The sequence below is a fragment of the Mauremys reevesii genome, linkage group 6 (assembly GCF_016161935.1).
Source record: "Mauremys reevesii isolate NIE-2019 linkage group 6, ASM1616193v1, whole genome shotgun sequence".
Classification (NCBI taxonomy): domain Eukaryota; kingdom Metazoa; phylum Chordata; order Testudines; family Geoemydidae; genus Mauremys; species Mauremys reevesii.
In genome coordinates, this window is record NC_052628.1 from 116,523,594 (window position 1) to 116,546,375 (window position 22,782).

The 22,782-nt window shown below is 43.9% G+C and overlaps 1 protein-coding gene across 1 annotated transcript in view; it reads right to left on the minus strand.

Annotated features, from left to right (window-relative positions):
- The window catches only part of GRIN3A (glutamate ionotropic receptor NMDA type subunit 3A), an 88,655-nt gene that overhangs the window by 36,681 nt on the left and 29,192 nt on the right, over nucleotides 1-22,782 (minus strand). Inside the window, exons 2-3 of the mRNA XM_039542946.1 lie at nucleotides 18,642-19,243; nucleotides 11,305-12,352 (exon numbers count right to left, since the gene is read on the minus strand). Coding sequence (XP_039398880.1) covers nucleotides 11,305-12,352; nucleotides 18,642-19,243 — 1,650 coding nt within the window. The remainder of the gene's footprint in view (nucleotides 1-11,304; nucleotides 12,353-18,641; nucleotides 19,244-22,782) is intronic.

Here is a 22,782-nt window from a genome sequence, read left to right on the forward strand (position 1 = left end):
AGTTCATGATGTAACAGTATAATAAAAGCACTTATCTGGAACCTGAGATTCCCTGCTTCCTCATGGTTACTGCAGGCATTGTGCATAAAGGACATGGCCAACCATAAGTCAGGCTGGTGGATCTTATCCTTTGACCACAGCCATTTTAAACCCAGAGGAATGTTTTATGTTGTCAAGTGCTCAGCTAGGTTATAAATCAATTGCTTAAATGTAAATTACAGTTAATTACAAAGCAATGAGATTAACTTACTCTATAGCTATTTAAGTGTAGCAAATGCTTTAACAATATTTGATTAATGGGATACAATAACTGCCTCACTGAGTCTGGGTAAGATGTTATGCATCTTATTACTTTTTCAGATCCATATTTTTAGCACTATTTGGTTTTTAATCTGCTGCTAAAACTATCTAAATGATTTCACGAGCCTTTTATTTCCAAAAAATTGCTTGAACACCTATCTGTGCCACCCACTTCACAGTGACAAAAATGAGGTACACAAGCAAGGGGCTACCTGCCATAGGGTAGAGCAGGGTTCTCAACTTTTTTTTCTGAGGCCTGTCCACCCTCCAACTTGCTATAAAAACTTCATGGCCCCCCTGTACCACAACAACTGTTTTTTCTGCATCTCCAGTAGATTAAAAGTGAGGGCCGGCATTAGGGGGAAGCAAGCCGGGCAATTGCCCCGCAAAGCTAAGTTGCTTGGGCTTTGGCTTCAGCCCCACGTGACGGGGCTCGGGCGTTGGCTTCAGCCCTGCATGGTGGAGCTCAGGCTTCCCTGGGCTTCCCTGGGCCCCAGTGACTCTAATGCTGGCCCTTCTCGGTAGTTTATTTGGGTGGGCCCTCTGAAACCTGCTTGTGGCCCCCCAGGGGGCCTCAGACCCCTGTGAGAACCACTATAGAAGTTCTCTGCTAGTATAACTGCTGCCTCTCTTCTGTAGGGGTACTACTGCTGGGGAAAATGGTGGAGACAAATATTGCGGATATTGTTTAGCTCACAGTGTAGGTGTGGCAATGGCTCAGGAAGTGCCTCATGGGTCCGGTACAGGGTTTGAATTAAAGGATCATCTTCGCTCCCTTATCAGAACAGGTGCTGGTGGAGCTGAGTTGCAGATGGAGGAGGCATCCTGCCTCGGCAAGAGAGTGTTAAACCTTAGTGCCTTTCACTTATTTTGGAACCTACGCGGGCTGGTGTAAATCTGGATAGCAACATTGAGTTCAATGTGCAGTTATACCCAGGGCTTGTCTGCATGGCCAGTTAGTGCTTGGCAAACTAGTGTGCTGTAGATCCACACCTCTGACTGGAGCATGCATGTAAGGAGGGCAGAGTTTGTCCTTACCGTACAAATACTACCCCTTTAATTACACACTCCTCTCTACGTCTAGTGCTGCAGAGACAGTGCAGCTAGGAGAGCGGAGGCTGAGGAATCCGTCCTGACCTGACCCATTGGGGGAAAAGAGCAGAATGCGATTCAGCAGTGGGACACTAATAGCAGCGAGCAGTTGATGTTAACATTGCAGCTCGTGATTATGGAAACATAATATCAGCATGATGAGCTTGGTCTTATTCTGCTGCTTTGCAGGGCTGGAAAGGGCAAGCTATATTAGCAACACTTAGAAAAAGAAAAAAGAAGAAAGAAAATATTTTTACTACCAAATGACCATATATTCCTCCCCAACACCACCCCTCACCGCACAAAGCAGGGTCAAGCTGCTCTGCCTTAAAGAGGCATTAGACTGGGACTCAAGCCACTTACCCTACCCTGTACCGTGTCTCCCCGTCGGTGAAATGGGGATGATATGATTTGATTTCTCTTCAGGCAGTGATGGTTTCTTATGCGGTTTGTACAATGTCCAGCACAATGGGGCCTCACTCTCAGTTGGGGTGTCTGGCTTTCTGTCCCACAGATCGTGATAACAGTAAGGTGCCTTATCAAAACTGTGAGTGGTTAGACCTTAGTGGAGAATAACATACCATGGAAGTCAGTCCAAATGTTATAAAAGCCTGATGCTGGGACACACGTGCCTTGCAATGTCAATGAAGGGAATAAATAGTGCTTCACATTGCTACTAGACCAATGACCGCTTGGCTGTAAATACAGCCATCCGCTTCTAGCCATCAGTGACCTGAGATTTCCCCATTGCTGACCGCAGAACAGGGCATGCTTGAGAAATTAGTGCTGCAATGGAAGAATTTGCTATTCGTTTTTGGCGTAAAGTTGGTTACACTGAATGTCTATCGTGGAGGGTTTGCCATATTGATGATTTGCTGCTGCTACAGTGGAGGGCTCAGCCCAGAAATTGAATGTTCTCTCTTTCCTAAGGCCTAGTTTCAAACGAGGCCTATCTAAATTAGGTTCCCAAATCCCACACGTAGGCACCAAATAAGAATGTAGGCACCCACATGAAAAAAGTAAGGCCCTGATTTTCAAGAAGTTCTCATTGTTCTCAATGGGAGGAGCTGGGTGCTGGGCGCTTTTGAAAAATCTGACCCTAACTGATTAAATTTCCCATCTTCTCAAACCGCATCAGGCCTTCGCTCTTTGCTTGGTTCCCAGCAATCCTGAGGGATAGCTTAGTGGGAGGGATAGCTCAGTGGTTTGAGCATTAGCCTGCTAAATTCAGGGTTGTGAGTTCAATTCTCACGGGGGCCACTTAGGGATCTGGGGCAAAAATCAGTACTTGGTCCTGCTAGTGAAGGCAGGGGGCTGGACTCAATGACCTTTCAAGGTCCCTTCCAGTTCTAGGAGACAGGTATATCTCCTATTAATATCTGCTAGGTTGGCTGAGATGTTATTCCCTGATGTTTAAGGGAGACAGAGTCATGCATGAGGGTGCAGATCACTGCTGTGCACTGGGTCCAATGCACTATTGGCTCTGCAGTAGTGAATGCATTCAAGACCTCCTCTTTGTGTTTCATTCTGTTGTTTCTTGAAAGGTTCGGAGTTCCATGTACAATGCAAATTATATTTACAATAAGGGGTTCATTATCCTAAGGTAATATACAGATAAAATATACTGCAATCCAGCTGAAAGCAAATAATAAACGGTGTAATTTACAGATGTGGAAACGGCTGGGGAAGGACAAAAACACACGGACCACTGCTGCTGTGGAAAGAGCAATGACTAACCAGCCACTATGGTCTAAGCTAAAGCTCAATGAAGACAATGGGAGGCTTTCCAATGACTTCAGTGTGCTTTGCATCAAAGCACTTGCAAGGCAGAGGAAGAGCTGCCAGCGTGGTGGGTGACCATAAAAGCCAAGTTGCAGATGAGGCACTAGAGCAATAGAGAACAGCAATGCAAGGGTTACAAGGCACTAAAAGAAGAGCTGAGGGAAAGGAAAAGAGAAGGGAGGGGGGAGGGTTTGGGGACAGGACTAGCTGTGGCAGTAGCAAGGCTGAGCAGGGAGGGAGGGAGTAGGCTTTGGAGCACACTGCAGTGCATGGATCAGGGACTTGAATGCAAGAATTCTACAAAACCTAAATCGGGAAAATTTTGAAATATGGGGCTTTATCTCCATCAGGAGGTTCTAGTGACTTCATAAGCCTGTCTAACTGTTCCCAGCATCCCCAGGACCCCACACTGGAATAGCAGCTCTAAGTCACAGTTCCCTTTTATATTTTTTCTGCACAAGAGACCTAGTGAAATGTGTTCCTTGTTCGGTGGCTTCAGTTTGGCACTTAGTACTTTAACTTTCCAATAGTATGTGCAAGCTGCAAGACACTGAAGTCCTTTTGAGTTCAGGTTCTTCAGTAAATCACTGGAAGTCAGCTGTGCACCGTACACTAACAAAACACACATGCCATGAATTATCACCTTGCGGCTTCTGACAAATTCCTGCAGAGAAAAATGTGTCCTTTAGGAATCCATTTGTAGCTGTGAAAATGGAAAACCTCTGCCCTCTTAGTCAGTGATCCTGACGTCAATGGAAGACTTTCGGTTGCCTTCGTGGGCTTTGGGTCAGGGTCTCACGTGCCCCTGCTCATAACAAAGCATGTATTACATGCTTGTCATAGCAGCAGAGCAAATGACTTTTTATTGGATCAACAATAGCCAGGACGTGAAAGGTCCATGGCTTCCACATTTCTAAATTTAGTACTGTGCTTTCAACTGCTAAGTGCTCTTCAAAGACTGTCTAATTTGCCAGCACTCTTGTATCATAAGGAAGAAAATAATATGTCCATAAGGTTCACTGGTGTTGATGGGTGTAATCCAAAGCTCTCTGAACTCAGTGTAAAGAGTCCCTTTAACCCTGGCCCTGCACTGACTGATGTGTTCCCTTCCTTTAGGAAAAGAGAAGGTTAAAAAGCAGTGCAACTGCAAGTTTGCCTTCAAAAGACCTTGAAGCACAGTCAGTTTTCAATAGGGCTTTTTTCTCCCCTTGACACTGATATGCTCCTGGTTGAGTCCCTCAAAGCTATATTGTACATGACTTTGATGAAGAAGATACCTAATTTCCAATCACAAATATGGTTTGGTTTTGTCTGTCTTTTAAGATGGTATATCTGTCACAAAGCTTGGTGGAAATCTACAGGTGGGCGGAAGCCAAGGAAAGGCTAGAGTCCATGAAAACACTTCCCCCGCATTAAGTGGAAACGAAACAAGGAAGGAAACATTTTGAGATTGCTGTGCTTAAAACAGAAATACTGCTACGTATACAGGCTTATTACTTTTCTTGTAACAGCCCTGGCATGCTGGCTCCATGGAACGTAACTTGTCAAAATATACTCCTGTTCCATCTTCTCCCTCCAGGAACTCCTACTCCTCCATTCTGCTGCTGTTCTTGTTGGTTTCGTTATTTATCTAGTCTTCCCTTTGTAAAAACATCCTTCATCCATGGCAGAGAGCTCAAGTTTTGGAGAGTGGTTTATTTAATTCTTGACTGAGCAGAGAGTTACTGCAAAGGCCCTGAGGATGTATCTGCACAGCTGGCAGTGAGCGACCCATTCTGGGTTGACAGGCTTGTGGGGCTTGCGTTACCCTGTGCGAAAAACAGCTGTGTAGCTTGGGTAGGGCATGGGCTTCAGAGTGTGACCTCCAGCTCAAGCCACAACTGCAAAGTGTTGTCTAGGCAACTGTGTTTAGCGCGGTAGCACAAGCCCCATCTATTGACCTGGGTTGATGCCATGGGCTATGTAGACCTCCTCTATGAAGCTTAAGAGTACTTAAACTTCCCAGCTAGAGAACATTTTACTATAACATAATTTCTTAATTAGGAGTGCAGATCTTCTTCTCCCAATTTAAAAACAACCACAGAAAAACAGTGTGATTCTGAGTGATTACATGGGGAAACAAGAAGAGTGAGGATTGGGTGCAGTTAAAGCCACAAAATGAAAGACAAAGTTTGTGGAATATACTGTCCTGTTTTCTCCTATACATTCAGGGCCAGACTTTTTCAAAAGAGCCCAGCATGCAGCAGCAAATAGGGGCCTAGATTTTCAGTGTAGGCACCTCAATGCATCCTAATTACTAGAGCTGTGCAGAGGACAGAAGCTCTGTTTCATGAAGGATTTTTATTTTTGAAATTTGTCTTTATTCTGAACTGGAACAAAACCTCCAAATTTTGAAGTCCTCCCAAGGAAAATTCCATTTGGGGTGACTTCCACTTTGTGTTGTCCTTTATTATATTTGAACATCCAATTAAAAATATTCAAAATAAGAGGTAATTTCAAAACAAAAAAATCAAACTGGTTTATTTTGAAAAATGTCAAAATCAGATGTTTCAATGTTGTGGGCAACGTTTTCCTGGTTCTCTTCCAAAACCAAATTCCAGAAAAATCATCTCAATTTCACAAAGCATTTCAGTTTTGACAGAACTGCATATTTCAACAGAATATGGTTTCATTTAAATTTCTCTGGCCAGCTGTACTGTGGTTAACCTCTGATTTAGATCTATTCTGTTCTGTTCAGGTTCTTATGCCACCATATCACTAGTTTTGCTGCAGCAACACACTATCCAGGGTAAAGACTGTATGTGTGTTTTCATTTTTGAATCACAGCATAACTAACATAGTCAGCACATCTCCTCTAACAAAGAAGGACCCCCAGAGACATTAACTGGTGCCCGTAAGCTTCTGGGATTCAGATGAGCAGTGCGGGGGATTTAGTATGATCCAAGTGAACTATGAAACATTTTCCTCAGAATTTTCTCACACCTGTAAACAAGCACCTTTGCTGTTAAGTGTAGAGCCGTCTCCTGGTCTCACTGCGGAAATTACATGATCTCTGTAAATCTCTTGTCAGTATTTCATGCAAATTGCATATTGATTTTATGCAGATCCTTTAAATAGCATTAAGGTTTGCAGCCTATCTTATGATCAAACAACAGTCTGAATGCCCTCAAAGAGATGATCTCCACCACGCCCCAGCAGACAGTGATAACAGTCTATACCGGAAAAGGATTATGGATTCACAGATGCAAGAACACACAGGAATAACAAAGATAGGAATTATGGGCTACATTTGTTTGTAGCTGAGTATAATTCTTGTAAATGACAGTGCCTTTCTCTAATGTTGCTGGGACTTCTCACTAGCCGGGAGTGTTCCTCTAGTACTGTATGCTTGTAATATTTGCTATTTCTCTATACTACTTAGATGTAAACAACCTATTTTTCATTTCATTTTAAAAGTTGCCAGAAAGAAAAGTGATTTAAACAATGGCAATAGAGTGCATTTGACTCCTTTGTCAGATCCTTAGGTGATGCTATCCTGCGGTTCCTAGTATGGTTTTTAAGTCTGTGATTAGACTGGCCTGTATCAGCTTTCAGCACAATGCTGGTGACCAAAAGCACCTAGTGCCCCTGTTTTAAGGAGGTTCCGAATGTGCTTCTTCTATGTGTTGTCCTTTGTCTGATGCAGAAAGCCTTATGTTTTTCAAATGGGGAACCCAAAATGGAGGCTGGTGGAATTAATAGACACTCAAAAATTTTGGGTTAAGTGACTATCCAAGGTCAAGACACTGGCTAAGATCCTGATCCTGCAAACAAGTATGCACATGAATACTAGTTCACTCTGCCTTATTTACTAACCTCAGTCTCACCAACATGCCGATATAGTCCCTTACTTCTACTCCCACTGGTGTTAAGATATTTCAAGTCGTAAGTAAGACAGACTTCTAATTATTTGTTGCACTTCATTTCATACTCTAGAGCTGAGTGAGTAATTGATTGATTTTGGTTCAGTGGCTGAACTGAAAAAATCAGTGAAAAAAATCACTTTGGGTCAAACAAAACATTTAGTTTGACCTAACACTAAATATTTAATGTTGTTTTCAGGTGGTTATTTTCTCCCCTTTTTATTTTTTTTTAATTACATGTAGCTCAAATTTCAAAATGAAATATTATTTCAATATGAAAAGTTGAAAGGCTTCATTCTGATAATGTCAAAATGTTTCCTCTTTTCTTGCATTTTTTCCCTCATTTTTTTTTCTGGCTGAAACTATTTGCAGAATTTGACCAAAATTTGCAAATATTTTTTGTTGATCTAAAACTGCATTTTTCAACAAATAAACTAATAAATATTAAACAATTTACCCCAAAATTTTCACCCAACACTAGGTGTATGAATGTTCATTTCCTTGTGCAATTTCCTAGATGTTTTCACTAAGTGCAGCACTACTGGAATTCCTGCACAGCTTAACAAGGTAGCTCCACACGTCCCCTCTAGAACTTACCGATCAATGCATAAAACGACACACATCTCGATCCGTTAAACATCACTATGACAACATAGATCTTTATGGAAAGGCAGTTACGTTATTTATTTATGTTTACATCTAATTTCATGGGGGCATGGATGTTCTTTGGCACCATTGACTTTGGATGTTAGTTTTTTAATGCCCTTCTCAGAGCAGACAGTCTCTTTAATTTTTCAATATTTGCTGTCTAGCTCAGAGGGGATTTAGTTTCTGTGGCAGACCTGCCAGCTTCCAGCACAGAAATGATAGTTGTCATCCACCACCTTGAAAAGGTTGGTTTCCTTTCAACATTTCAAAAGCACAGCACTGTCAGTTGAGGAGGAGAAGAAAGTGTTTGTGAATCCAGAAATAAATATTAACTCATTCGTCACCCGTTTGAAATGATTATTTCAACCACAAAAAGGAAAAGGCTTGTTCTCTAAGTGGCGTTTTTACTAGGTACTTTGATGATTTGAGGAAGCTATGTGGAATTGGGCCAGGTGGGCTGAATCAACAAATTAGTCTGATTAGGGAAGCTTTAGGGTGGAGGCAGCTAATTAGAGAGAGGCTCCCCTGTGCAGGAAAAGGCAGGGCCTATGAAGTCAGGTAGCAGGCTACAGACAGGGCTGTTGGGAGGCAGGCAATAGTCACTCCCTGGGAAGAGGGAGGAGGGTTCCTGGAGATGGTACACCTAGAGAGAGAATGGGAACCAGAGAGTAGGAAGCAGCCTAGGAAAGGAGTAGTGAAGGTAGAGCGAGGAGCCCAGAACTGCTGGGTGAGGGTCCCTGGACTGGAATCTGGAGGAGAGAGTGGGCCTGCGTTCCCTTACCAGCCACTGAGGGAGTGGCACTGGGCAGTGAGAGGGAAAACTGCCTAGGACTGCTAGAGAGAAGGGACTTTGCCACTCCAAGAGGGGGAACGCTGAGTGACCTCGCTAGAGGGCTAAGTCCTGAAGACGATGCTGTGGTTCTTGGGGCTGAGAGAGGGGCTGAGGCCCAGAGAGAGAGAGAGAGAGAGAGAGTGCAAAACTGTGGATGAGGGCATCAGCCTCGAGAGTTAATCCCCAGAGTGACCAGCAGGAGGTGCCAGACCCGCAGTGAGTGGTGCACCCTGTGACTAACAGCCATAAATGAAAAATTGAGGGAGTGCAGGCTCAGCCGGTTTTGGTGATGTAAAGTGCAGACCTGACAGCTTCATGGGTGAGAGCATCTGACTGGGGTGTCAAACTCAAATGACCACGAGGGCCACATGAGGACTAGTGCATTGACCCGAGGGCTGCATCACTGACACCCCACCTTTGCTGCCTCTGGCCCCGCCCCCACTCCACCCCTTCCATTAGGCCCCAACACTTCCCACCCCTTCCCTGCCCCATTCCAACCCCTTCTCCGAAGTCCCCACCCCAGCGCTGCCCCAGGGGGTGCAGAAAGGGTGCAGGGTACAGCAGGTGGCTGAGGGCAAGGAGTGCAGAGGCGCGGGGAGCTTGGCGGGCCACACACAAGAAAATGCTCGTTTTACAGCTTCACAATAGATTCCGACCAATTTAAGATTTCGAAGAAACTGATTTTAGAATATACTTTATTTCAGGCAGTCCTGGAATTTATGCTGCCCACTGGCCTCCCAGTGAATAATAAACTGCATATCATCAATTTGCTGAAGAGAACTCATTAGTAAAGCAGCACATATCAACACACTGCTAATGACTTACCTTTTGACTAAGACACATACCAAGATTAATGTGGCTCATTACAATGATTCTCCAAGACCAAGAGTGGAACTTATCATACTCTTTGCTAAAACTATTTCTAATGATAAAAAAACTAAGCAATTTAGGATGATTAGCCAGAAGTTATCGGCACACAATTGTCATTGATAGCTATTCTTTAATAACCATCAGATACGTTTCGGTCAGTATTATATTTGTTCATGGTAATTAAGACAAATTGGTCTTTATGTAGAAATAGGTCTGAAGCTGAAGCAGCTAACATATCTGAACTTCTGGGACAGTTCAAATTCAGATCTAGCACCTTTACAGATGGTGGCCTGATGCCTGTGGTGCAACAGCAGAGGGTTTTAGTGGATATGGGAAGATGGTGAAAATAGTACTGATGGAGCTAAGTGAGTGGGCAGGGAACATAGAAGTCCACTGCAGATGTCAGAAAAAGGCAGGCATTGGAAAGAAGCCCCATTCTATTAAAAATCTATTTGCAGGATTTAGGCTTCAATCTTGCAAACATTTACACACATGCTTAACTTTCCTGCCATGAGTAACTCTCATTGGGACTACTAGTGGCAGTAAAGTTAATCCCCTATGTGTTTGCAAGATCAGGGCTTTAATTATTTAGATCTATGCCAGAGACACAACCTTCGATCCACATGGAACGTGGGAGAGCAGGGGGACAGGGGTGTGTGTGTTGCTGTTGGTTCAGGCACCGCCCCCAGCATCTCCCATTGTCCGGGAACGGGGAAGCTGAAGCAACATCAAGACACACCCCTGCGCCTCTCTTCCCTCATGTTCTTTCTGCTTCCCAGAGCAGCCCGGGGGCAGGGCAGGGAGCCTGACCTGCTCCCAGTGCATGCTGGGCCAGAGCCGCTCTAGGTAAACGCTGGGGGAGGGCGGGGGGATGACATGAGGACCTCGCAGGCTGCAGAAAATAACCTCGCGGGCCACATGCGACCCACAGGCGGCATGTTTGAGACCCCTGCTCTAAGCCTAGATCTGCCAGATGGTAAGACTGGACGACAGGGGATGATAATTGCCTGTTATTTCGTTCCCTCTGAAGTATCTGGCATTGGCCACTGTTGGAAGACAGGATAGAGGGTTAGATGGACCTTTGGTCTGACCCAGCACGGCTGTTTTTACGTTCAGTATCTCCAATAAGAGTTGTGGTGGGTGGTTTGGGTAGGGCACAGGTCACGTGCTTATTTCTCTCAGATTCCTAGTGCAAATGCTCACAATTATTAATCTGAAATTCACTATGTTCTATAACGGTTGCTGTTTCCGCTATCAGGAAATTCACTTGCTGGAATACTCACAAGGAGTGAACACACAAGGAGGGTGAATACAGGTGGAAACAACTTTACTTGTTATGAAAAATGTGTGTTCCCAGAGAATGGGATTTTCCAAAATGCCTGCCTTAGCCCCACTCTGCTCCCATGGAAGTCAGTGGGAGTTTTACCATTGGCTTCCATAGGAGCTGAGTTAGGCTGAAGCTGAGTGAGTGCTTCTGAAAATCCCACCCAGAATGTCTCTAACTGAGCATTCAATTTAAGGTGGTGTGACCCAATTCAGAGTGGCTCAGTTTATGGCTAGCTTAGTGGAGATGGCGCCGAACCAAAACCCAGTTCAATCCAAACATCCCTGAATTTAAGGGTGTTAGAAATTCAGATCTGAATATTGCAAACTGCTTCTATCTTTATAATGGCCTAAATCAAAACCCTGGTCCAAAGAACCCCAAACACCGACCAGTTTGCAATCTGGATTTGAATCTAGCAGTTTAAACTTCTCTCTGTTCAGTTTTTCTCCCGGATCTGAGTCAGGAGATAATTGACTGCAATGTGACTGTTTAGACTCCATAAATTATGTAATACTTAATGTAAACTGGGAAGAAGCAAAGTTGCCATTCTTTACCTTGGGGTCATGTATTCCAGAAAGCTCCTCATAGATTTTCTCTCCTACCATGACAGCAGCCAGGTTCGCTGTGTATGTCGACAGACAAAACAAACAAAAAATGGCCCAGAGATTCATTAAAAACCGTCCAGTCCAGCATTTCGGGGGTTTGATGGCAGCTGTTCTGCCAAACAAGATTGCGTAACAGACATTCAGGGCAGAGGAGAAGGAGAAAACTTTATTCCTGTTTCTTCCCTTGGGGGTCATCCCAAAGGGGCTTTTCCACTCATACAGTGTGAGAAATATTGCTGTGATATGGAGAGCAACAAATATTCCCAGCCACATGGTCCAGTGGAGTGGCCACATAAAGGCTCCAATAGGAGCTGCTGTATCTCTGGTCCTCACTAAGATGCCCAAGCTGGTTGAAAAGAAAGGGCTGGTGAAATCAATCACTTGGCTACGGGCTGTATTGATGCTGAATGATGTCACTGCCATGTGGGCTGTCCCCGCCAGAAGGTCACCCACAAGACCTGTCCAGTGGCCGTTTTTCCAAGCTCCGTACTTCCCATCGCCAACAATGTACAAGTCAAAATCAAAGTTCATATCCTCGGCCAACTTTTCCAGCAGATCGATGCAGTAGCCATAGCAGCACTTTTTTAACTCAATGGGCACGGTGTCGTTGCCCCCGTGAAGGGTTTCAAAGAGGCTATCCAACATGGCTGAATCATTGGTCAGAGGATCCAAGCACAGTTGTCCTGCTGGGCACAGCCCTTCATCATCCACCTTTCTTGTGAAGACAAAAGGGTGTTCTATCAGTGTTACCACTCTCAGGTGCAGCCGGGGAGGGTGCAAGATGTGGTTTTTGTGCCTCTGGGCCTGCTCTGGCCATATCCCACGATCAATGATGATCTTACCTTCTTGCCAACTCCCCAGTCGAGTCCACATTGGGTTCCCAACAGGATCATGCTGCAGATTCCAAATGAAGAAGTTGTTTTCTGAGCTGATGATGGAAGAGCCTTTCACTTTAATGTGGCCACTGAGACCATTAAAGGTCGTGTTGGCTAGAAACCTGTTGGGAGAAGAAATGTCAGAAAACAGAGCCAGATATCCATATGGCTGAAGCCTTACACTGCTTTAGAGGAACAATGGGCTTGTATTGAAAGCATTGTACTAGGACTCAGGAGATCTGGCTATTTCCTGTTTCTGGCTGTATGACCTTGGGCAAATCACGTAATCCTAGTGCCTCACTTCCACTATCTGTTAAATGGGGATAAGGATGCTTCCTTTCTCCCACCCTTTGTCTATTTAGATTGTAAATTCTTCAGGAAGGGTCCATCTCTTACTAGCTGGGCGGTTATGAATCCTTCTGGTTGAGAGACTGCTAGCTGAGTACTTCACCACCTACTCTGCTTAGCCTTATTAGAAATTTAATATCCATATAATGCAAAATAATCATTATGCTAGTGCCATATTAAGTTTGAGAAATCAAAGAAGCAAAATTAAAAAAAATATCAAAAGTTACAGGGCCAATCCTCAGCTTGTGCAAATCAACATCATTCAGGGATCTGGCCAATAATTTCTACTGCAACACGACTGAGGCATTGTGTACACCCTGCTTATTTTAGGGTATAGCTTAACTAACATAAAACAATGGTGCATTAAGCTTTCTATTCAATATGAAGAATGAGAATAAAAAGTATTACAGGCCAAATGCACTCGTTGGGTTTTCTGGTTTACACGGGCAGAATCTAGACTGAGTCACTGGTGGTATAAACAGCACCTCCCTCTCCACCCACAGGACTGAATCAGTCCAACATCTCTGATGTGGCTAAATTGTTTTATAAATTTTCAGTTCCCTGCTACTGCAGGGGCCTAGGGCATTGGTGCACCGTAGTCTCTCCTGTTCTCCTCCTGTGGCACAATAGCGTAGTCTCTGGAGGGCTGTAATTCTTTGGCCTAATTTTGATTGCTCGATTTAGTGTGCAGCTGGTGGCCTGTGATATTCAGGAAGTCAGTTGGCCCCTTCTGGCCTTAAACTCTCTGACTCCATGATATGAGAGATTTCATGACATTTAAATGTTTGATTTCACAACCTTATCAAGTGAATGCATTTTCCTGCCACTGATTTCCATGTTAGATACTTTTGTTGGTGGTGATACGTTGATCCAAACATCCAAAGGGAGCCGGGCATAAATCACATTTTAACAACTTATGGTCTTATACTGTGGCTTCTATGGCCATTCATCATTGCATATGCTGTATGCAGCATTAATGAAGTTCAAAGTCAAGGGCCTTCATGGACATGGAAAAACTGCCTTAGTCAGAAACCTTAAGGCAGGGGACGTCAACCTTTCAGAAGTGGTGTGCCGAGTCTTCATTTATTCACTCTGATTTAAGGTTTCGCGTGCCAGTAATACATTTTAACGTTTTTAGAAGGTCTCTTTCTCTAAGTCTATAATATATAACTAAACCATTGTTGTACGTAAAGTAAATAAGGTTTTTAAAATGTTTAAGAAGCTTCATTGAAAATTAAATTAAAATGCAGAGCCCCCTGGACCGGTGGCCAGGACCCAGGCAGTGCAAGTGCCACTGAAAATCAGCTCGCGTGCCACCTTCGACATGCGCAGGGCCGTCCAGAGGATTCCGGGGGCCTGGGGTCTTCGGTGGTGGGGGGCCCCCGCTTCGGCGGTAATTCAGCGGCGGGGGGCCCTTCCGTTCCTGGACCTGCCGCCGAAGTGCCCCGAAGACCCGCAGCAGGGGCCCCCTGCCGCCGAAGCAGGATCCGCCGCCGAAGTGCAGCTGGGTCTTAGGTGGTAATTCAGCAGTGGGGGCCCCTGCCGCGGGTCTTCGGGGCACTTCGGCAGCAGGTCCCGGAACAGAAGGGTCCCCCGCCACCGAATTACCGCCGAAGACCTGGCTGCATTTCGGCGGCGGGTCCCACTTCGGCGGTAATTTGCCAGCAGGGGGTCCTTCCGTCCCAAAGCGGAAGGACCCCCCACCGGCGAAGACCAGGAGTGGAAGAAGCTCCGGAGGCCCGGGCCCAGCAAGAGTTTTCCGGGCCCCCCAGAGCGAGTGAAGGACCCTGCTCCAGGGGCCCCGAAAAACTCTCATGGGGGCCCCGGTGGGACCCAGGGCCTGGGGCAAATTGCCCCTCTTGCCCCCCCTCTGGGCGGCCCTGGACATGCGTACCACAGGTTCTCTACCCCTGCCTTAAGGAGAAGCTAGAGTAGTTCAGCTGGTATCGGGCTCAATCTAGCACGACCTCCTGTGAGGTACAGCACAAAGTCCGTAGGAGTTAAGTGTTCAACATCTTGCAAGCACCTTGCTGCATCTGGCTTATAAAAAGCTGTTCTATTTAAATGGGTCCCTGCCAATAACCTTTTGGTACAGGCTGCTGGCAGACATGTACAGGAAGTGGGTAGCTTACCCAGGCTTGTGGACATGAAGAGTCAGATCATCGGATGGGGTAAATCAACATTAGAATGTCAATTTACACTAGCTGAGAATCTGGCCCTAAGATCAGGCTGTGTGAACTGTACGTTAGTGTCTGTAATGCTGGCAGACCAACTGCCAGTTCATGCCCAGGCTCCTAGGCATCAGCTGAACACTGACCAAGACATACCTGAATTAGTCTGGCTCCCTTGTGTATTAGTAGTATTAACATAGACGTTAAGATTAAAAGAATGTGTTTAGAGTTTATGAAATACTTGTAAGATGCTGCACGTATAATTTCACTTATAATATCTGTACCCCATGTTATATGGTGATATGAAGTGTTTGCATTGTAATCCTCTATAACCGTGTAAAGTTACCAAAGAGGAAAGAGGTGTTAATATCTGTGAAATACTGGCTTCCGAGAGAAGGTGTTAGGTCCTACTCACCAAGAAGGCCCATTGAAACCAAATGGGCCACCGTGGAACATCAAAGAACAAAGACTTTGTTAATTGCTGTCTTCCCCCTCTCCTGCTCCCGCCACATGAAGAAGAGATGTGTGTGTGTGTGTGTGTGTGAACTCAGACCATCAGTTTGAACTCTGGCAAGAAGGGAATAAAAATCCCTAACAAGAAAAAACTGCATCTTTTTGCTGCTTGGACTCTGAGGGGCAAGTATCACTAAGCATAAGCAAAAGATCCCTAGTGCTTGGCCTGAGTTAGGCCTAAGGGACATACAGACCTTGTCCTAATTAATAAACCTTTACAGAGTTTATTATAGGGTTGGCTACAAGCGTTATCTTCAGTGTGAGATTTAAAGTGCAATTGACCTGGGGTGAGTGACTGGTCTTTTGGGACTGGGAGTAATCTAAATGTTGTGCTTTTTTGGCATAAGGGCCCATCTGTCTCCAAGGCAGGCTTACCTGGGTATCAAGATAGATCAGACTGCCCAGGGGGACTGTCTGTGACTCCATGTTAAAGCTGTTATTGTGCCTGAGGAGTTTATACTTGGTTGGTGAAATCAAAGTATAGAACTCACAGCTAGTTTGGAGTTTGTGCCCTGCTTCTTCAACAGTCTGCGCTGAAGCTGGTACTCGTGCTCCTGAGCCACTGCAGGACAGCTAGACATGGTCATTCCATTGTCATTCTAAATTTAACAATGGAGTTCAAAGTGTGATGCTTGCTCTTTCCTGCTGTATTCTATTTTTAATGTTCCTTCTGCGGTAGAGGCGCTAAAGCTCTCACAAGGTCCCCTAGAAGAACTATATTTGTAGTATTTTGATAACGATTTAATTAAAATACTCATCTATGTTTTTAGCTTGATTACATTCTTGCAGAGTTTAGTAAGGGCCAAGAACCAGACCAGGGAGCAAGCCAAAACAGTGGCTGCTGAAATTGCCCAGGAAGCACAGTTAAAGCTTTAATTCACAGACTAGATAAGACTTCGAAATCCTAATGCCTTATTCCTATAACAAGGGTGTTCACAAGAGGAAAAATTCACTCAGCAGGAATTCACCCTCATCGTAAGGGGCATTTAATGAGAATAGGAAATTGCAAAAACCTAGCCCCAAAGTGTAGGGGGAAGTTCTGCACAGATCCTGATTTCATTTAAAAACTGAAAATATCGTAGGCCACATTTTAAAACTTGGATGCCTAGCTAGAGGCCCAAATTCTGCATTTGGTGCTACAATTGGGCATTTAAATGTCCATCTATCCACTGACTACGTTAAATAATGATCGGAGAGCCCAGGCTTCATGGGCCTGGCTTTACTGAGCTCTGTAGAACTATACCTAATGGTTAGAGATATAGACCCTTATCCTGCAATGAGCATCTGTATGGGTGTAGGGTTCCAGCCTCATAGAGCTCATTGCAGGTTTGAGGCCATGCATGGAGACAGACAAGGAAAAGTAGAAAGTTGCCAGTAGTTGCTGTATGTTGAAATCCCAAAGCAGATGCTCTGGTCCTGTAATGTGATCCGCACAGGAAGTCTGCTTCACCCATGTGGAACCCCATTAACTTTATTGAGGCAAACAGCAGTCTGTCAACGCAGCTCACAATGACCTAAGAATATCTTGTCCCGTTGATGAATGCATTCTTATGACAACAGCTGTATGCGCAAATGCCTGTCATCAAATATCTGTTTGGAATGCATCTGCTCTCCCTTTCATGTGCTGTGAAATTGGGTTAGCTCTCCCAAGACGCGCAAACAGTTAAGGGCATGACTGCAACTCTTGTCATGAGAATATCTAGATTTCCAAAGAGTGAAAAGAAAGGAAATTAAGAAACGTGCAGTAATGTAGCATAAGGCTTGTGTGTTTGTTACAGGACTTGCTTTCTTCATTCAGTCATCAACTTGATCCTCTGCACGTCTCCTTCAGCGGTTAAATTAGTCAGTCATTTGGCACCTTGAAATGTCCTCCTGCTGTGGTGGTATTTCTCAAAGAGTTAGAAGATTGAGTGACTTATTTTGAAACTATTTCCGTGGGTGCTTTATGAATGGAATGAAATTAATCTCACAACCCAATGGATCACCACAGTGGCGTTCTGAAGCCCAAATCAAGATCTGTTCTCATGACTAAGGTATGCCTACACAGCAAAAGCTGTGCATGAGCCACCTATTCAAACTAGTTTGAATCCATCTAGCATGGGTAACCATAACAGGGAAGACAGAACAGTGTGGGCAGTCTTCACTGCTATTGTTACCCATGCTAGCTGGATTCTAACTAGTTTGGGTGATTGGTCCATGCGCTATTACTGCTGTGTAGACACACCCTTAACTTTACTTAGCTGAAATAACTATCTTGTGAGCCTTAAATTTAATGATGGGGGGTTGATGAAGGAAACTTTTTTGTCCTAACTGGGTGAGAGATTCATCTCATCAGTATTGTGAAGAGAGAGGATAGATACCCTCCAAAAGGAACTCTGAACATGCACACCCAAACCACAATGGATTCGCACCTGAATCCTGAAAAAAAGTCTGCTGTGTGGAAGGCAGGTGAATTGCGGTTCAAAAAAACTATTAACAACCACAAGAAGGGAGAGGGGGAAAAAAAAGCCCATCCATGCATGTATGTGATTCTATTTCACAATAATGGGTACTAGGGGCAGAGAAATCTACAGCAAATATTACCCAGGCAGATACAGACCACATCCCCTTTTGGTGACCCCTCTTTTCCTTTCACTGTCCACTCACCCACCAAACAACTCCAAATGAATTTCCAGGGTAGAATTTTTGCAGTGATTGTGCAGCGTGCAGCATTTTACAAGGCTAACCTTAACAACCAGCAAGATGACAGACTGCTTGGCAGGAGGGTGAGGGCTCTGCATTTTTGGAAATTCTACAGTTTCATCAACACTCAGCCAAATCCCCCTCTAACCTGCCCCAGAGAAAGGGGTGGCACTCAAGATACATTTCTGGCTGTCTAACCCCCTCTCTCCACTCTCACTCACCCCCAGCAGTGGAACTGAAAGGAAAGACTCGTTTTCTACCCTCAGACCCATTCTGGCTTTGGGAATATTCTTGGCCTGATTTTTTTTGCCCCCCTCTGGCATCCTGGATCCCCTGAAAATATGAAGTTGGCCCTGACTTTTTTTCCATCACACATGATTGTAAATTTGCATTCCTATTACAACTTGGCCTGAAAACTGGCTTGTGTATAAGACTCTGATATCTTTACTCCCACTGTGGTCCCAACCACTTCAATGGGACTACTCACGAGGCACGCGGCTACGCGTCCTGAGCAAGGGTATCGCAATCTAGCAAGTGATTACGCACAATGAAATACCAACTGCTGAATATAAAAGTAAGATGAAGCAGTGAATAGTGTTGAGTTAACTAAATGGTTCAAAGATGGGGAAAAAATGGAGATTTCATTTTATACTCACAAAACAGTCTTTAGGAGAAAAAACGAAAAGGAAAAACTTACTTTGATAAATATTGCCCTGAAGTGAGATTAGTTTCCTCTATGTCCATGCAATTTGTCGTACTTGGAATAAGTGCTAGCTCCGGTTGGATCAATGTAGCTGTTGCCACAGCTCTTGCTACTAGCTCCATTGCATCCTGGACGTAATGCTCAAAAACAGACTGTGTCGTTTTGCCATGAGCTATGAGACCCAATGGTAAACCCTCTGTTCTCAGTTCTTCCACGTTTTGTGAATCCCCAAGAATCCAGTGAAGTTCAGGAGGCATCACGCCAAACTGGGTGGTTATTTCAAAAATCCCCCTTGTCTTCTCCATGTCACAGCCAAACATAACCATGGTTGATACTGTGTCTTTAATGCTCTCTAGCTGAACTTGTAAGTAGTTCAGAAGGTCACTAGTTGAAGTGAGATTTGTGGTAATATTTATAATGGAGCCCAGGTGGAACTTGGAACTCTGTTGCGTGAGGAAGAGAAAATCTGTGATATTCCACTCTTGGCATAACATCAAGCTGAAATTGTACCAGTTGTTCATTTTCAGGATTGAGAAAGTGACATCCACATCAGAGCTTAATGAATTTTCTAAACTCAGTTGTAGGTGAAGGGGATTCTGTATTTAAAGACATGAAAGATATTGATTAGAAAAAGTGGACCAGAAACTTACTATGTTTCTTCCTCTATCAAGTATTATTTGGCCTACAGAGTGAGTATGTGTGTGTGTGTATTAAGTGCACTGCAATAAATTCTGACTTTCCATTCAGTTTTGAACAGCTTTCTTGGGGGAACTACTGGATCTAAATCAGTGTAGAATCTGGAGTATATCTTTGATCCAAAATTACACAAAATAAAAAATAAACTACTGAGAGTTTATGGAACTGCCACATTATTTAATTTGATCCGTATGTTGAAGAATAAATGAAAGACCCCAAGTTACTGCTCCCCATCTCTATCCCATGATGCAGGTCAGATCCCCAGCTGCTCTAAACTGGTATATCTCCACTAGTCGCAGCTGAGGATCTGGTATAAATCAGTTAAGCTACTCTGAAGTTAATGCAAACTCATGAGTTAGGTTAGAAGAATACCACAATTAAAAAGGTTTTCAGCTCTTTTTGTTATCTCTTGGTTTTGGTATTCAGGGCCTCTTTTACATAGACACATGAATAAACTAATTAAATAGATCATGGCATGCAATCAATACTCATCTTGTACTAGCAATAAGACATTATGTGACTGACTCTCTGGTAAAGGACAAACTACCAAATTAACAAGCATGTGACATTAATGAATCCCACACCACAGAGACATTGTCTATTGATCATAGGCTTTTGATTAACCTGGAAAACAAAAATCCTGTGTAATAGTTTGGGATAGGTGAACTGGTTCCGATAAAGTACTGTCCTCAAACTGAACACAAGCTAAACCATTTCTGAGGCTCTGAAATGACTGGATGTGTTTTTTCGTCTTCAGTTTCTGCCTGCCTTTGCAAATGGAAAGGCTAGTATCCCAGGAGAACAGCTGTTCTTGGATTATTTCTATCCAGGATCAGAAGTGGAGGTGCCAGGAATTTCACAAGACAGTCTGTACTCATGAGCTTTTCAGCTAGATTTTGCAGACTATACGTTTTAGAGATGCACGGAGAGTTATCCGAGCCATATGCAGATTGTGAATTTTTCAATATTATTTTTAATAATAAATGAAAATTCTACATTTATAAATAACACAACAGTGCATACATTGTACTGGTAACAGAAAGCTGAAACCCAAGCACTGTAATTATTACAGTATAATAGACAGACTGAAACATAGTGTTGCTTATATAAAATGAAATTATCAGACCCGTAGTAAATTAAGTGCTATATATATATATAAACCCACCAAATTTGGAGTTTGATCCTGCTCCCGTTGAAGGGTTTATATGATGGGATTACCTGCAGGAGCAGGGACTGGATTCAATGACCCAGGAGGTGCCTTCCCGTCCTATGTTCCTAAGTCAGTGGGACTTTGGCCATTAAATTCAGAGGGAGAATGATTGAGTGCTTTATTGTGACCATCTGTTGCCTTTTGGGTAGCCTATGGGGAATGAGATTGATGGGCTCAGTCCAATCCTTAGTGGACAGGTGTCCACCTCAGAAAAAACAGCATAATGTAAGATTTAGGGGGCAGAGTCTGCGTCTTCCAGTGTGTTTGTACTACAACATCTTGACTATTTTGGAGCCACAGCAATACAAATGGAACATCCACACAAGGTAGCCGCCTTGTTGGAAGCCTCCTAAGGAAGTTTTGAAAGGCCCTTGAGACTGAACTTGCCTTTCACCCCCTAGGGACGACTCATTCCAGGTCATGGGGGAGCTTCAATTGCCACTGCCCGTGTTGTACGTGATCTCTGAATAAACAGGGGACTTTAGTCTTCAGGGGTATCAATTGGGCACCTTTCCACTACACTGAACACAGTAAAGGATTAAAGAGAAACAGCATTAAACCAACAAATAAAAAATTAAGGAAACGATCCCTTCGTCTCACTCTCAGCAGTCTCATGGAATGTGATGCTCATTCCATTGAAACCAGTCAGGGATTTACCACTGACTGTAGTGCCAGCAGGGTCACACAGATGATGCAGGAAAAACAAGTGCTGATGAATGTTAAAAATGATGGTTCATGGGCCCAATCCTGAAAGATACTGAGCACTTCCTGTTAGGCAGTGAGTGCATTCAACTCCCACTGACTTACCTGGGAGTTGGAGGCACTCTAAGCCCCACAACTGGAGCCTAAGTTTCTCCTATGGGTGTATGGTTGCATTCTGAGGGTCTCGTCCTAATGCACATCTGGGACAGCTGGATTTGTTAGTCTGGTCCCACTGAGTTTTACTGGGGTTAGATGGCATTGTTCCTGCCAATGAAATGGGATAGAGCTGATTGCAGATTCAATTTGAAAACCATTTTTTTAACATAAAGTCAGGTGTGTTTTTCTCCACTGACTTCAGCATTACATTTTTATAAAAACCAGTATAAAAAACACATGGACAGCAGCCACTTTCACATATGAATTTCTTGTCATCATTAAATGGTTTTAAATAGTGAAAGTTGGAGACGGAGTCCCTTCCGAATCTGGGGTTTTAAAATGCAGCAGCAGGTTTTTGTGCCAGATATATGCAAGAGAGAATTAGAAATCAAAGAAGCTATTCTGATATGGAACTAAATCAGCTTGTCTGATTTTTCTTTCAAAATCTTTTTTTTTTTTTAAAAAAGTTCCCAGCCCTGATATCAACCCTTAGTTCACTTGACTATTTGCAGTGTAAAGTTTCTCATCTCCTTTTCACTTGAAAGCACTTGAGTCTGACCTCAGGCACATACAATGGTAAATCTATATTTCCAAAATGTGGACTGGAACATGCATTTGAGTATTTAACTGTGAAAGTGTTGTTTCACTGACAGATCCTCTTAACGGTCCCGATTCAGTAGAGAACTGTAGCACTTGCTTAGCAGCCTCATCGCAGGCTTAAATCGCACTGACTTCAATGGAACTGACATATGGGCTTAAAGTAAAGCATGCTGCGGTGCTTTGCTAAATCAGGGACAAAAGTCCCGTTAGGATAGATATAGCAATCTAACTTGCCTGTGCATGAAGCTGCAGACAATGTTTAATGAGCTGACCCTAAGTGGGAGGCTTTAGCAGTAAGATTTGTTTATTACTCTCTTTAATAAGGAACCAAAATAATTTTGAGGGGTACTTATTGCAACCCTTATTCTAGAATTTTACCGAAACAATGATGCACGTGAAATTCCGCAATGGAGAGCTCTCTGCCAAGATGTGGTTTTACACCTCTTTTGGCTAACTCTGAGATCTGCACATGAATACCATCATGGACTTCGGGCAGTTACATAGGGCTTTGTCTTACCACCAATCCACAATGGCCCTATGGTGGGAACCTTTTCTTCTAGTTGAGATAACTGATGGCCAGCTCTGTTTTGGTGTTGTCATCGGAAAAGAACCCTGCCTTTCCTCCTGGCATTGCCTCCCCTAAGGACACTCCTCCATGTCGTCGCTACTCCAGAAGGGGAGCAGAGTCTTCTGGAATGGGGTGGGGCTTTGTGACTGCATTGCAGATGTTTGAAGGCTGCTTCCAAGTTTCCCCACAAGACTTAATTTTTC